Here is a 15,292-nt window from a genome sequence, read left to right on the forward strand (position 1 = left end):
TTTAATTCTGCGACTACGACACCCCGAGACAAACTTCAGCTGCCTATCAACCGTCTCGGCCTGCCACAGATAAGATGACCTCGCATGGTGCATGAGAACACTCATCTTTGCAGTTTCTCACGAGGAGGAGAGAAATTCCTCGTCAGTCAACAATTAGTTAATCTGAAAGAAAATGTAATATTCCACCTGACTGGCTCTGGAGTGAACGTGTGCAGTTTCTTGTCCTCAGTTGGTCATCTTTTGCAGGGTTGAGTCTCTGGATGCAGGAACAAGACAGATTATGCTTAAGATCCTTAGTGTTGTCTTTAGTCTGATTAGACTACACGTGGTTTACTGGGTGTTGTGTCTGCTGGAGGAATGACCTACTTAGGAAGAATAACTAGCTTACTTCAAATAATGAAAGTTATAAATGTGACATCTTGTGAACAAAATCATGAATTTTCAGCTCTGTTCTTTATTTACTTTTAACAAAAATCTAATATAATAATTATGCAAAAAATAAACATTTTAGAAATCAAAAGGACACATTGCTCGCACTTATTACAATATCTCATATGAAACAAGATTTAGCAATAAGATGAATTATTAGATGGTACCAAAAAATAAATTTTACAGTTAGCTAGAAGAAATACATTCATTTTCTTACCAATGAAAAGTTGAATTCATGCTCAAGAAATGCACCACTGCTCACATCATTCCACTCAGGGGGTTCCTGTAGCCTCACTTGTCTGGATTGATCTGCAGCTTTTAGTTGCTAAATATTAGCTAATCTTTGCAAACTTAAGCCCGATCTTACCAATCCTCAGAGAAAAGCTTCAACTTTTGTCCCTTTTTGCACTTTGGCATAGTTTTACCATTAGTGGCGTCTCTTCAACTAAAGTGACATAGCCCCTTTTTCGTACACGTATGAATATCTAGAAAGTTGGCTCACTCAAAACTTCAGTGACAGATGTTTGAAGTGTCAGGGAGCAGGCGGGATCACAAGGGTAAAAAAATAAAGAATATACAGACCTGGGGCCTGTTTCAGAAAGCTGGGTTAAGAAACTCTCGAGATTGAACCTGACCTCGGGGTTGACTGACTCTGAGCTGTCGCAACTCAGTGTTTAATCAACCCAATGTGGAGCACAGGTCCAAGGAGATGAAACACCCTCATCAATGGAACACAGATAACATGTTGCAACGGTTAACTGCAGAATAAATTCTTGAGCTTCCTAGTTCTCCCCAGTGGACTTGAAAATTGTAATTAGTGCATAAACAGTTTCTGAACATTTATTAAAGAAAAAGGGTGATATTGTTGCAATGAACATGAGCAGTTGTGGCAGAAAATAGCTGACTAGTCAGGGAGGGAGGGAAGTGATGGGTCATCTCGTGCATCAGCAGGATGATCAGGATTGTGCTGTTCAGAATCATCCTCTGGTGCAGAAGGCCAATGTTCTGCTCTCATTACAGCAATGTTGTAAGATAAGGTAAAATAGAACTCCGGGGAAATTAACTCTTTAAGATTAAAGGCATCAGGAAAGAAGAAGAAAAAAAATAAAAATAAAAATAAATATACAATAAAAGAATAAGAAAAAGGTAGAGAATCACACAAGCATAAATGATTTCACAGGCCCTTTGTGGGGGTGACCCAGAGCGCACAAAGTCAACTGAAATGGGCCTCGAGCATCCCAATGGTATCCACCCTGCCCGTGTCCGGGTAACAGGTACAGACAGGTACCAAAACAGGACAGGTACCAAAACAGGACAAACTGACAGAGGACTGGGAGCACAGACACTACATACCATAAACAAGGTGGGCAGGGCAAACTGAACACAGGTGGAACACATTTGGAACAGGTGCAGACAAGCACAGAGACATAGGAAAAACTAAAGTGAACAAGAGACAGGAAATGGAAGAGAAGTAACAAGAGAAAAGGGGCTAAAAGCGCTTTGAGTTGCAAGATAAGCGCTATATATACAAAAGCAAGTACACACTAGGAAGATACAATCTTACCAGATACGCAAGGAATGTAAATCAAATAAATAAGTACACTAGTCTTTCACGGGGCAGAATCATGACATTTCTGCGTATAGATAAAGTCAAAACTATTCCCTTCGACACATTGTGCAATTTGAGATCAATGTACCTATTGCTCCACGTTTCTTATGTAAAGAGAATGAAAAGACATTTAGATGCTATGGCCAGAATTGATGTGCAAATTAAATAAGGTGCCTTAAAAATGTAAAACATCTCTTTCTTGTGTCTTTTCATTATAATTTTTTACAAGCAGCTCCCTGGTATAAAACAGTGTGAGGGGTCGAACAAAACGGAGACTTACCAGGATAATATCTGGGTGGCTCCACCCTTCCCTAAAGTGAGGCACAGAGGAAATTACCACAGGAACAATGGATTTCCCTGAGCGCTGGTGAACCAAAGGGCCACATACTGGCATCAACATGAGCAAGACCTGCCACACCCACTTACTGTATAGTATGTCTGTGGGTGTCTGACTGGAAGCTTTTTCACTCATAACCGCAACAATTTGATTTTGTGCTTGGTGTCACAAGTCATACACAGCTGCAACTTTTCTAAAACCAAGATGACTTCTTACGCCGTCAGTTTTTTTCTAGTCTTAGAAGATTGCAGTGTGTCACGCTTCACGCTCAAGTCAAGATCTATGCAATCGGCATCATTGGGGCCCCTAAAATGAAAGCTGCATACTGCTGCTGCCAAATTGTGTTGCTTTCTCCTCCATCACACCAACCTCATCCTGTCCTGGGTTCTCTTGAAAAAAAATCCACTTAACTTGGCTACTTGAAACCTACATTTTCTGCCAAAAAAACCAAGGTGACCAACAATGTCAACCAACCAACCGGTTGCGCTAAGGTTGGAAATTCACAGCGGGGCTGTTCCAGTTTGAGCTTTGTTGATGCTTCAGTGGATTTCCTTCAGTGCTACCGGCATCATGGCCTGAATTGCATTAGCAGAGTCAATGTTGATGCCACATTTCAGACATGAATGAAGTTTAAACAATCCTACAGATTAGAAAAAGCCACAGACAGCCCAAGAATCACAAGAAGTGTCTGTGACACAGCAGCTGATGCATAATTTATACTAGAAGGGGTATTGCTTTCCATTTTAGTCTTTGCGATCGTTTGCTGTGAAAGCTGATATTGTTTCACCACTTTAGTGTAGTCTTTCTCTCTGGAAACACACTCGTAGATGCCATAGTTCTCTTGTGCCATTGCAGGGATGAGGTGCAGGCAGTTCGACTGCATTTGGAGACAAGGGCTGCTCAGGTTTCTGTGCTCCCAGGTGTAGACGGCATGATAAGAGTCTATAGGACATGACAGGTAGAAGGGGACACCCAGGGGAACTGAATGAACTGGTGTTGATGAATCAGTCTCCTGTTTGGTCTGGTTAACTTGCATTTCTTCTAAAAGAAAAAAAAAGAAAAGATAAACTGTAGATAAAATATAGATGTGACCCCAAGTAATAAAAATAACATAGTATCATTAGTTACCTTCTGCTGATAGAGAGCACACAGTTATTTGCCCATCCAAGACATTTTGAATGCCCCCACTGAGAACAAAAACAAAACAAATGATGCATCTAGTAAAATATTTTTTGACGAGAGATTTGTTGTAATAGTTATATGAAGTGTCTTTGCCGTTACCCAGACAATCTGTTTTATACTGCAAAATGTTTGAGTCTCTCATTTTGGTCTACAGAATCTTGTCCTCACTTACGGAACAGTCGGAGTGCATCCAACCTCAGTCCAGGCACAGTATGGGTCCCGGGCCAAAACACAATCCGCACAGGAGTTGTTGTAGTCCTGACACGTCCGCAGGTCCATGATGGAGATTTTCTCAGAGAACCCCACGACTAACTTTTTCTGAGCAACAGACAAGAAAGCAACAGACATAATTTCCACATAGTCCTTACACATAATCATCTGAACCCGTTTATGTAAGATATTGTTTCTTTAAATATCATCAATGTTAAAAAAACTAATTATCATTTAAAAGCAGCGGCAGAGTAACAAAATCACTAGTGACAACACTGCAAAGCACAATGTGGGGCATTTAGAAATGGCATTTTAAAAGCTGTACCTGTTTGGAGTCAAGTTTCATTGATTGCAGAGTGGAATTGTAGGAGAGTTGTGTTTCAGAGATGATGAAAGCTTCAGATCCAGCCTCTAGGATTTTATGGATCTTCCCAGAATCTTTCGGAAGAGCACACAAACAGCATTTTGAAATGGTGTTATTTTGGGAGTGCTACTCTCGGATATATTTTTAGCCCAATGTGTTAAAAGATTATAAACAATGAATGGTTACTAGCCAGGTCAATGTGGACACACGACAGGAATTGACAGGCAGAACAAAGGCAGAACAAAGCATTGAAGATTTTTTTTTTTATTTAATGGATTACCTGTGGCTAAAAGCAGGACGTTGTACACATGGTCCACTGCTTGAACTTGGTCCACAGCTATCCTGGTGTATTTGATGCTGCTTGTATAAAATGGAGCCGTGTAGTGCACAGAGTGAACCCAGTCAGTCATTTCTGGGTTATCCTTAACCACAGTGATTGTGGTCCGTGGCAGGTTCATGCTGTCTTTGACACACTAAAAGATACATGGACACAAAGTTGGTTTGTTTTAAAAAATCTAGAGATAGTCTGCACAGTGTTAGATATGGGAACACAAACCAGGACAATCAGATCAAGCAATTGCAAAGTCTTCAGGTATACAAATCTGAAGGCATCTGCGCTATATAAATACAAATTAGAAATAAACATATGCTCAAGGTATAAGCTTAAGGATGGAACACACGTGGTTTTCTTTATAAACCATATCAACATCCGTCCTCCTGCAAGGAGGAATAATCGTTGGGTCAGTAAATTGTTTTCTGCATGGAGGAACTTCTGCAAAACTATGTTTATGGGCCCCTTAACAGGGCTGACCTCAAATAGACTAAATGTATAAATCTATTTCTGAAACAAGAGATGGAAACACTGAACTAGACTTGGGTGTGGGTGCTAAATGTAGATCATTTTTCCCCCGTTTCCACCCATTTATGTAACATGCCTATTTTTTTGGAGCCTACAGTCCTACTCGGGCACGTGACAGAGTAGAATACACTTCCCACAATAAATGTGTGCGGAGTCTAAACAAAAGCAACATAACAAAACAAATCCTTACTTTTCCCGGCCTTGGGTTGGGAATGTTTTCGCTGTAGCCTTTGAAAGTCGAGCTCTCAAATATTTTTTCGATCATTCCTACAGAATAGATGCAAACTGCTGTAAAGTTCCTGGAAGTAAAAAAAACAAAAAATTAAAAAATAACTTTGCTATAGCAGAATATCTCAGAAGTAATGGATGGACTTTTACAAGACTTAACAAATAGAGCTAAAAAAAATAAAAATTGAATAACTTCTCATTGAATGACCAAACTGGGCAGAGCACTCTGAGTAGAACATGGTTCAGAACCAGGTTCATGGGACCTTATCAATCAAACTTTGAGTATCTGACAGCATAAGCAGCAAACGCTGCATATTTCCACTTTATATGCAAACGCCCTGCCGATAATCCGAGGCTTTTTCAAGCTGTAGAAGGTTGAGACCCTTGGTGTGGTATTCCCATCCGTCATGAATTCAGTGATGCCACTTATATTAATGGCCAGCCAGTGAAATAACTTGTATCATATGTTCTGCAGCTCTGGAGGAGCTTTGTCAAGTCTGACTAGACAATCCTGAGGATAATATCTGCTTGGGCTTGGATACAAGCCGACTGTCCTTGGAGTTTGTTATTCATAATAAAAAATGATGTGGCAACACACCCCGCAGGTCAAAGCCCACAGGCCAAAGTCAACTCTGTCTCCTAAACATTACAAAATGCTGAGATTCCATTTTAAGCGAGAGCCCTTCTGTTTTGCCCAAGTTACTCATGTTTCTGCTTAGTTACTGATAATAAAGGAAGGAAAAGTGTCGAACCAGCTGCTTGAGAAAAGGGCATAAACTCGAGTCTTCTGCCAGTCATCGTCTGGTGTCACATAAATGTCTTGGAGATGGTTGAAATACAGCGACTCCTCCGGAAATCCACAGACGAGACGGGCCTTGAGAAAAGATGTCCACATGTTCTGAAAGAATCTTTTGGATCCGCCTTTATCTACCTGCAAAATAATGTCAACAAATTACACCAGGAGGATGCTTTTGCTTTTCTTGCAAGCTAAAAAAATCATCAACTAAGGGTTATTTGATAGGACTGGGCCAAACAAAACCTAGGCCATGATATCTGCAACAGAACACCTGACTGCTTGTAGGGCAAGTCTTGTTTTGCACAGATGTCAAATTACAGAGATTGTGGTAAAGACTTCATTAAATCAAGATAGAGGAAGCCTGATTCTTCAGTATAGGCAGAGGGCATGAGACCACCCAGCAACACACGGTTGTGCTGCTACATTAATCTGGTTAAATGCTATAATTATGTGTACACTTGTCAATGCCTGGCACTGTATTCACAAAACCTTGGCACATCACCCTGCCCACTATATTTGTTTTTTTTTAGCAGAGTGCAAGGAAATAATGAATTTCTGATATATTTTCCATGATGCCAGCCTGGGCCCATGTTATGAGCATATCCTTTTACCATACTCTACTGCGATACCTGTAAATAATGGTGACCTTAACCATTGTGCCTGGGAGAAACAAAAATGAACGTCAACATCAAACACTGGTTTGACAGATGGTGGCAGTTCATGTCCTTTGTCTGGCAAATTTAAAATAAGATATTGTAGGACACAGTGCAGACAAACTGACAGCACAGAGTTATTACAGCATTTCACTGATCCAATATATATACACATACATAATACAAATACTGCAAACATGTTAAATCTAATGAAAGAACAGCTATAAAGATAAGCGCTTCAGTCCAGTGTCCAGCGCACCTTACAAACTCTGGCCACCTTGGATATCCAGGGGTCAGCATCTGGTCTATGGTCTGAGTTATTTTCACGGAAAAATAAGTAAATTTTCTCGTTGTCGGGGTCTTCGTTTTGCTTCACCCAGGATACAGAGATGAGCGTTGGCTCTGCGAAAACAGGAGGACATGTTTACCAAACTGCACTGTTTACACTGTTTACAGTGCAGTGCAGGGTCAGCACACAATATGTGACGCAAATGCTTGGATAGGGGGATTCACATTAAATGATCGTAATCATGTGCGTCACTTCATGCAATATCAGAAAATATTAAGTCTTACTTATTATAGGAGCATTGTAAATCTTTGATCATTTGATATGCTGTCAAACTGCAATACTAATGGACTTCCTTTATTGTAATAATCATATTAAACTGATTTCTGTCATGAACCCACCTGAGAGCCAGTTTTCATACATCCACACATTATTTCTTCTGCCAGCTCTCCTTCTGAACTGTAATGACCTTCTGTCACTGTCCATAGGTGCTGCTGCATATAAGTCCCCATCTAAAAATAACAGAGACACATCACATGAAAATGAGCAGACGCATTCTATTATTGAGCACATTTCTGTGAAAATGCACTGGCGTGCTAACTCTACTATCACACATGACTTAATATTGTTACGTAAGCCTGCATCTATGAGCCATATTTTTAAACCTACAAAAAAACATGGCCTAGTTATGCAAGAAGCCGCACTGCACTATACATACCTACTGTGAGCGACAGGGAGTTCTGGGTGTACATGAGCGGAGAGATGCCCGTCCCCTCATAACTCTCCACTATTTCATGAGACTGATTGTTCACCGATGGCAACTATAGAACCACAGACAGTCAACAGAATATTATGATAGTTATAGCTATAGACAACCCAGATGGAACAATGCCAAAACACTCGCGACCCAACACCCTGCCTAAATTATAAAACAGGGTTGTTTGATTAAAGTTTAATTAGCACCACAGCCACTTCAACGGCTCCGCATACTAAAAAAAAAAAACGTCCCACAATTCACACTTTCTCGTGTTTTATTTGAAGTTTGATTTTCATAAGAAGACACATTTGTGATCTTAAGTATCTCAATTCAGTTTTAAGTCTCCTCTCTCACACCTTTCTCTGGATCTTCGGTCAGCCAAGAGTCCTTAATAGAGATCAGTTACACCAACCTTAAATTACAAAGTCTGGGGGGCTCAATATTTCCTATCATAAAGCAGCTCCATGAGCACCTAGACCTGAATTATATATATATATATATATAATTTTTTTTAAAATACATGGTAATCTCACTTTCTACCACATGGAACGGACAGATATGACATTAAGTGGAACACGTGTGCAAGCACCTACCAGTTTCCAACACTGTGGTTTGTGTCCGTTCGTTCCACAGACAAACAGGCCGTCATAGAACTTTTCAATGACCGTGATGACATTTTCACAGGGGCCCTACGACACACAGGCCGTTATTGTAAAGTTATCTCATTAAACAGCCATTAAAAATGCATTATTTAGCAAACTTGTTGAACAGTCATTTCTGATAACGCACATTGCTCGTTCTCTAGTTACCAACCTTTTCGCACAGCTGATTCCCTGTAGTTTTCAGAGTTAATATCTGCAGGAGAAATCGGTTAGTGGAGACCTGAAACAGTCTTTTAGTTGAGACATTACACATGGAAACTGAGCATTTCAGACAATCTTTATCACTTCCTAACCATCACAAAATGCTGCACATGAAGCTTTGCCCAACCAACTGGAGCTTTTGGAGATTACATAATCTTTGAAATAACTAGATAAAAATGTAAAATATGGCACCAATCTTGAATTTTCTTCCTCAGATTCTCTTTCTTAGGACCCATTTCACTTATGATGATATACAGACACACTTCAGATGCTCAGACGGCTATCCATCAGGAAATGAAGATGTATGTGTGTCTTACGGTCAGAGGTATCATTTGCTCCACTTTAAAGAACAACAATCAATACCCCAGTACTCATTCAGTCTTAGCCTCATACTCTGGAAACTCTCCTCGTGTTCACCACCATCACTCAATCAGCAGCTTGGAGCCGAATGGTGGTCGACTGAAAGGGAATATCTGTCAGCGGGGGCTGACAAACCCACTGAACAATGGGTCTGTGACAGCCATCTGTTACAGTAGCATCTGATTATAAGCAGCTGCACTCAAGATACATTCAAATCAAGCTGAGAGAATACGCTCTGTATCTAAATGACATTTGCTGCAGGTAAACTAAATCAAATAAAACAATTTTAAAGATCAAAAAAAGTGGTTGAAAGTCTGTTGGCTCAAACACCCACCTCCTTGATGTGATAGTCATCCGTGTCAAGTCTTAACACAAAGTCAGTCCCCCCCACATACATCTCTGTGGAGTTCTCATGTTGGAAGAACACAAGGTGTTTCTGATATTCTTCGTATTCAAATACAACACTGACTGTACCTGAGGGGAAACAAAAAAACAGAAGTGTCACGTTGTGATATTACAACTGGGGGGATGTTTGTGAAGATCAGACATGACAGAACTGTGCCTTCACACAAAAAGATATCTCAGCAGGTGTGATGGACTCAGGCTTCAGGAGGAGGGGAGATAAGGGTCGTCTATCTAATCGGATTATTTGGGCGGCCGTGAAACGGATCTGAAGACCGGATTAACTCTCGCACATATTTTTTCCAAACATCGTCCGTCGCACACTGATCTAAGACACTTATTGCAACATGAACACATCTTTCACCACTTAAACCAAGTCAGAGTGCAGACGTGAGAAGTGACAAGTTGAACGTACCGTTGCTCAGAAGTCTGGGGGTCGGTCCGTCCGTCCAACCAACACCGAGGACACGTTGAACATCCCAAACGAGCCAAATATATATGACAACCAATCGCCTCATGTTTGCCTTTAAACTGTGTAATTACATGTGTAATTCCTGCGAGCCTCGCAGCAGGCGTGACCCGACATTAAAGGTATATTACTGTGAGATCAAAGCCAAGGTAGGCTTGAAACGGCTTCGCCTCCCTGGGGTTAAAAAAAACAAACAACCAACCCAATCAGAATTTAGTCCATTGCTGTTGTCAGGTAGAATTCTGTATATCTACCATAATTTTAAAGATAAACTTTTTCTTTTTTAAATTGTAGGGGAGGCCAACTGTCTCTGGCTTTTCGTCAACACTCCAACACCAGCTGCAGAGGAATAAATAAAAAAAGCCTAGTGGAAGACCAACCGCGAAACTAGAGTTCATTCCGAAGGCGGCAGGTGGGTCACGCTCCTTCGGACTGTTACTGTCCAGTCTGCCTCCAGCCGCCGAGTGGGGCGCAGGAGACTCCTCCTCCACAACCGGTCCGGCGCCAGCACCGCGGACCTCACCGTCTCGCACAGCTTTTGAGTTGTCGGAATAACAGTCGACGGAAGAGTGACGTTTGATCTCAAAACATTGTTGATGCACAGGAGTGAGTGAGACTTTTTTTATTTATTTATTTTTTTAAGATATAGAATATGCAGGCTACAGTAAGGCCCGTCGCATACTGTGTTCCCTGCAGGGGAGTCATTGTTCTCCGCCGCAGGGCAAATTCTCCACACGATTTTGCAGAGCAGTCAGAATGTGAGACGGGACGCACCATCCGCCTGGATGACCTCCGGTCTCCGGTGGTGGGCGACAGGTTCACCCCCTGCTGCAGGTCATTATTTATTCATTCAATAGTCATTGGATTGGCAATGTCGTTACTTGTCGACGAAACGAGGAGTGATTAAAACAGAACAAAACCGTAGAGACAGAGGCACAGGTACGTTGGGGGGATATCGAATTCAGAGGTCTTGCTTGGAACAGGTTGGGGGTAGTACATAGCAGGTGGCGAGCAACACTGTCGGCGACCAAGGAGGTACAGAGACGGTGGTACTGGTGCGAAGACGATAGTTTATTCCAGGAGGTTTTATGTACACGGCACAAGTCAAAGCCCACTAAAAATGATAAAAGCGAAAATTAAAAAAAAACATATTAGAATATGTGGGCTAAACGGGTCCAGTACAAATAGATTAAGACCTAAAAGTCCACGCAACAAGTCGATCATTAAAAGGAGGGGTCCTTGCTGGGGTCCACGTGCACACACCGATGGACAGAAGACACAACAAGTATCGCAGAACCGCCGTGTCCGGGCGGCAGGGTTGTCACAGTGCCTAACGGTTACTGACCGAGCTCGACCGAGCTCGACCGATGCAACACTCGGGTCTGTCTCTGCGACCGACTGGCGTCCTCTCGTGTCTGTGCTGTACTCGTCCCTCTGCTCCAGCTTCTCCTCCGATATCCGATATCCACTCTCCAGGTGTTCCTCCAGGTGTTCCTCCAGGTGTTCCTCCAGCTGTGTGTTTTTTTTTTCTTCATTTCATTTGTAGAGGACCGTGATGTTCTCTGGTAAATCTGAATAAACATTGTGTTTTAAAAAATCTCTCTCTCTCTCTCTCTCTCTCTCTCTCTCTCTCTCTCTCTCTCTCTCTCTCTCTCTCTCTCTCTCTCTCTCTCTCATCCGGTCTACCTGTCCGTGGTACATTTTGTTTCCGTATTTTGGTATCAAATGCCCGCCCTTCGACCGTTGATAGGACGAGAGCTGCTGCTCCCTCATCAGCAATTGGCTGTGCAATGTGTCTATCAAAAAATAAATAAATACTTTTTTTTTTTTTTTTTAACTGAACTCCACAGGTGCACGCAATCTGGATAATTTGTCCCTCGGCAGGCGATATATAAAAAACTTAAAACGTCAAATAAAATTATACACACTAAAACCCCAAATATAAAAACATGCATGTACACAATAATAAATAAACATAAAAATACTTCCGCCTGTGAAATTTATATATATATAGATATTGAAATATGTACGTATAAATGTGTAAATAGCAGGTGTCCAAATAATGTTATGTAGACCCATAGTGAGCTTTGCGCTTCATTTTAATCTGCCCATGGCACATGAGAAGTGTGGTGATCAAATGAGAAGCGTAAATGTTCATGATGAGAAATATATGTCAGACAAATTCTCCTTTCATGGTCCCTTGACATGAAGAAGAGACAGGATAGTCTGAGTAACTAATGTTTCCAGGCAATATTGAATAATCCGTATGGGCCCGAAATAACATTTCCATAGATGTATGAATGAGATGGCGATAAACTGTGAGTGTAAATATCTCTTCCCAGAATGTATTGATTTCCACTATATATACACGTGAGTGGAGGAAAAATTATGAAATGTGACCGCATATTCTGTATCTATGTCATGTTATGTTTATGTTAATTAGAAATAAACAGCACATTATTAATAAATAAATACGGTATAAACCTGAGTTAACGATGTCTTCCAACAACAGGACCATTGTTTTTAGAGAAACGCCCCGCTGCCCCATCGTCCAATCAGACGGCAGAAAGCAGGAAGTTCTTCCTGTTCAGTGTATTTGCAGCGACTCAGCTGACTGACAGCCATGGTAAACACGTCTACTACTCGTCTTGTTTTACTCTAGTTTGCTCATTAAGGAGTGAGTTCATTCATTTGGAAGTGAGGACGTTTTATTCGCAGGATTTATTTACGTCTTACTTCATTGTGTAGCTCACTACTGTCAATGTTTACTCCGGCTTCCGGGCATAGCTAGCAGGCTTAGCTAGCATCGTTTAACGTTGAATGGCGAATGTCAATGCATGTACATTACACAACATCTCTATTGTGGCTTGTCTGTTGTAGCGGTTCCGTTTCTGTGGAGATCTGGACTGCCCGGATTGGGTACTGGCCGAAATTAGCACTTTAGCGAAAATCGTGAGTAGTCACACAGTTCCTATACATAATCAATAAAGCATTATTAGATATCCAGTCTCCGTTTACACGTTTTGATAGTAATACGCGTTTCCTCTGCTTTGCAATTGCGGACAGTCAAGTGTCAAGATGAAACTCCTTTGTGCTCAAGTGCTGAAGGATTTGCTTGGCGAGGGCATCGACGTAAGAGTTTAACATCTAAAGTCAACATATATATTTTCACATTTCACCCACACTGGTAAATTATGTCTCCCTCTCTTCTTTTTTTTAGTATGGCAAGGTTGCAAAGCTTACTGCAGATGCAAAGTTTGGTGAGTGTCCATTCTACTGATCTCAATAGAATTTTTACATCTTTACTACATGTACAAGTGCTATAAGAAACAGTTTCAGCTAACTGCTAACTGCAGACACAAGACACTTCACACACCACCTATCTCTCTTCCTCCAAGTGTCATTTTAGTTTTTAGTTTTGTGAGTAATTTTTCATCGCGACTTCCTTGTCTTATTTAACATATTTCTGTGCTAATGCACTGAAAGTAACCTTATAGATTTATATATATATATAAATATATAGCAAGTGTACATAATGTACTTAGTATTCTAGTTTTGCTACTTATGCCTCGACTGTTGAGACATTGAGGTTTTCCTGCTATCAACGAAGCTCATCTTGTATTTAACGGAGGTACAAGTAGCGACACACCTACAGTCCTCAATTTAAAGAAATGTAGTGAAGAAGTATAAAGTGGCACTAAACTATTTTAGTAAACTATAACCCCAACTATTATACATGCAATGTTTTTTTGTTTTTTTTTATGTAACATGCATTCATGACCTCAATCCATTTCACAGAGAGCGGAGACGTCAAAGCCAGTGTGGCAGTGCTCAGCTTCATTTTCTCCAGCGCAGCAAAACATGATGTTGACAGTGAATCTCTGTCCAGCGAGCTGCAGCAGCTCGGCCTTCCTAAAGGTGAGTGCACACTTCCCTGACTTCAGTTTGCACGAAGAGTAATGGCAGACTGGTTATTACAGCAGAACACAGTTGATCTGACCAATTCTTTTAACTACGTACACATTTCATAGCAATGTCTGCATGAAAAATAACTTATTTATCAAACCCATATAGCTGTCAGACAACCAAGGTCTCCTGGATTTGCACATTTCTTAATATGAAACTGTGCCCCAGCAGGATGAGCGCTAGCAGGAAACAATCTAAATCTAAATAGGACTGTAGGTCATAGGACACAAACAATTGCCTCATTTCCAGGAACATTAAAGTCCCAAATCACAGCCTATTATGTTATTGTTAGAGCTTATTGCACTGTATGATTCACTACTGTGTAGCGGTTATGTGGCACAATTGTGTTCAACTGGTATTGGAGTGGAACAATGCCCATCAAGGCTGTCCTTGATTGGAGGGTGGGTGTGGTGCTTTGTGACTTCGGTGCACGAACAGTATAAAACCCTCACATTTGACTCTCTGCCAGCTTTAGGTTGCATTTCATTTTTCAGATATTATGAATATACCCACTTTGCTGCTTTATTGTTCAGTCTTATTACTTTTGCGGACATGGCATGAAAACGTTTTATGGGATTATGCTTTGAATAAAATTTGACGATTAATTACACACACCCTTCCTTTTAGAACACACAACGGGGCTCTGCAAGTCGTACGAAGACAAGCATGCTGCGCTGCAAGACAAACTAAGAGAGACAAGCCTGAGATGTAAGTATTTCTGTCAAGGGCAAGACAAACATTACTGATGATGAGCACTGTATTTCTTGTTGAGGCTGCTGACTCAAGCAGCCATTGATTCTGCTCCGTAATGCATTACAGTGGGACGACTGGAGGCTGTATCGTGGCGCGTCGACTACACTCTGAGCTCGAGCGAGCTTAGGGAGGTGAACGAACCGGCGATTCAGCTGAAACTCCAGGCACAAGGAGCAGAGTCATGCTCCACAGAGACGACCGTTGTCTCGGTTTCCGCTGACAAGTTCAGAGTGTTGCTGGCAGGTCAGCGCTGCATCTTTTCAACTCACATCTTTGTCATTTTCAGTTTTTAATTTTCAAACCAATTTTATTCTCCATAATTATGTTGTGGTGAATCTTTTCCCATGTGTGTTTCTACAGAGCTCAAACAAGCCCAGACTATGATGAATGCACTACAGTGAAGAAGTCTGACCTCCATGTCTTAACAATCTATGCTTACAGACTGCCAGAAGTGCCATACACATGTTGTACAGTGTCTTTTTCTGTATGAATGTTGTAATCTCAAATGTTAAGTGGAAGGAATCTTCTGTATTTGGACTGACTGATATTTAGTTTAGTTTTTTTTACTACATAAATTATAACAGGTGGGAATGTTTCTTGATTGGATGATTTGTCAATGCAAAAAAAGAAAGATGAATGGATCACATGTAAATATATTGAACCTTACTTAAGGTTTGATTAGACTCATTCTGATGATGTGTGTGTTACCTCAATATGTTTGTGTACAACAAAATAAAATATCAATCTTGTAAACATTTGTTTCCTCGCC

General features: G+C 41.0%; 2 protein-coding genes across 3 annotated transcripts; one reads left to right on the forward strand and one right to left on the reverse strand.

The window, feature by feature from the left end:
- Positions 1–1,255: 1,255 nt before the first annotated feature.
- Positions 1,256–10,321, reverse strand: sema7a (semaphorin 7A). Of its 2 annotated transcripts, XM_035642231.2 has the most exons (15): positions 10,185–10,321; positions 9,751–9,978; positions 9,268–9,407; positions 8,524–8,565; positions 8,304–8,399; positions 7,672–7,774; positions 7,355–7,465; positions 6,927–7,069; positions 5,971–6,149; positions 5,181–5,289; positions 4,412–4,604; positions 4,093–4,205; positions 3,730–3,875; positions 3,504–3,562; positions 1,256–3,416 (listed from the first exon to the last, which is right to left on the reverse strand). In XM_035642231.2, exons 2-15 carry the CDS (start codon positions 9,851–9,853, stop codon positions 3,016–3,018), a joined length of 1,938 nt encoding a protein of 645 aa, XP_035498124.1. In that variant the 5' UTR covers positions 9,854–9,978; positions 10,185–10,321; the 3' UTR covers positions 1,256–3,015. The 2 variants fall into 2 exon arrangements, with proteins under 2 accessions (XP_035498124.1, XP_035498125.1); XM_035642232.2 differs by lacking the exon at positions 10,185–10,321 and having other exon boundaries at positions 1,256–3,413; positions 9,751–10,159.
- Positions 10,273–15,276, forward strand: commd4 (COMM domain containing 4). Its single transcript, XM_035642236.1, has 9 exons — positions 10,273–10,410; positions 12,317–12,430; positions 12,685–12,756; positions 12,871–12,936; positions 13,025–13,064; positions 13,603–13,722; positions 14,398–14,478; positions 14,590–14,766; positions 14,884–15,276. The coding sequence occupies exons 2-9, from the start codon at positions 12,428–12,430 to the stop codon at positions 14,922–14,924; spliced, it is 600 nt and encodes a 199-aa protein (XP_035498129.1). The 5' UTR covers positions 10,273–10,410; positions 12,317–12,427; the 3' UTR covers positions 14,925–15,276.
- Positions 15,277–15,292: the final 16 nt, after the last annotated feature.

This window comes from Scophthalmus maximus, chromosome 7 (genome assembly GCF_022379125.1).
Source record: "Scophthalmus maximus strain ysfricsl-2021 chromosome 7, ASM2237912v1, whole genome shotgun sequence".
Classification (NCBI taxonomy): domain Eukaryota; kingdom Metazoa; phylum Chordata; class Actinopteri; order Pleuronectiformes; family Scophthalmidae; genus Scophthalmus; species Scophthalmus maximus.

What these genes read in the sequence shown, in the direction of transcription:
- sema7a (XM_035642231.2), bottom strand. Translation starts at nt 9,853, where the DNA reads ATGAGGCGATTGGTTGTCATATATATTTGGCTCGTTTGGGATGTTCAA. An exon ending in GGAATCAGCTGTGCGAAAAG is followed by an intron (nt 8,400 to 8,523) that starts GTTGGTAACTAG and finishes TGTGTGTCGTAG; the next exon opens with GGCCCCTGTGAAAATGTCAT. An exon ending in GCCCTTTTCTCAAGCAGCTG is followed by an intron (nt 5,290 to 5,970) that starts GTTCGACACTTT and finishes TTTTACTTCCAG; the next exon opens with GAACTTTACAGCAGTTTGCA.
- commd4 (XM_035642236.1), top strand. An exon ending in GCAGCTCGGCCTTCCTAAAG is followed by an intron (nt 13,723 to 14,397) that starts GTGAGTGCACAC and finishes CCTTCCTTTTAG; the next exon opens with AACACACAACGGGGCTCTGC. An exon ending in GTTCAGAGTGTTGCTGGCAG is followed by an intron (nt 14,767 to 14,883) that starts GTCAGCGCTGCA and finishes GTGTTTCTACAG; the next exon opens with AGCTCAAACAAGCCCAGACT.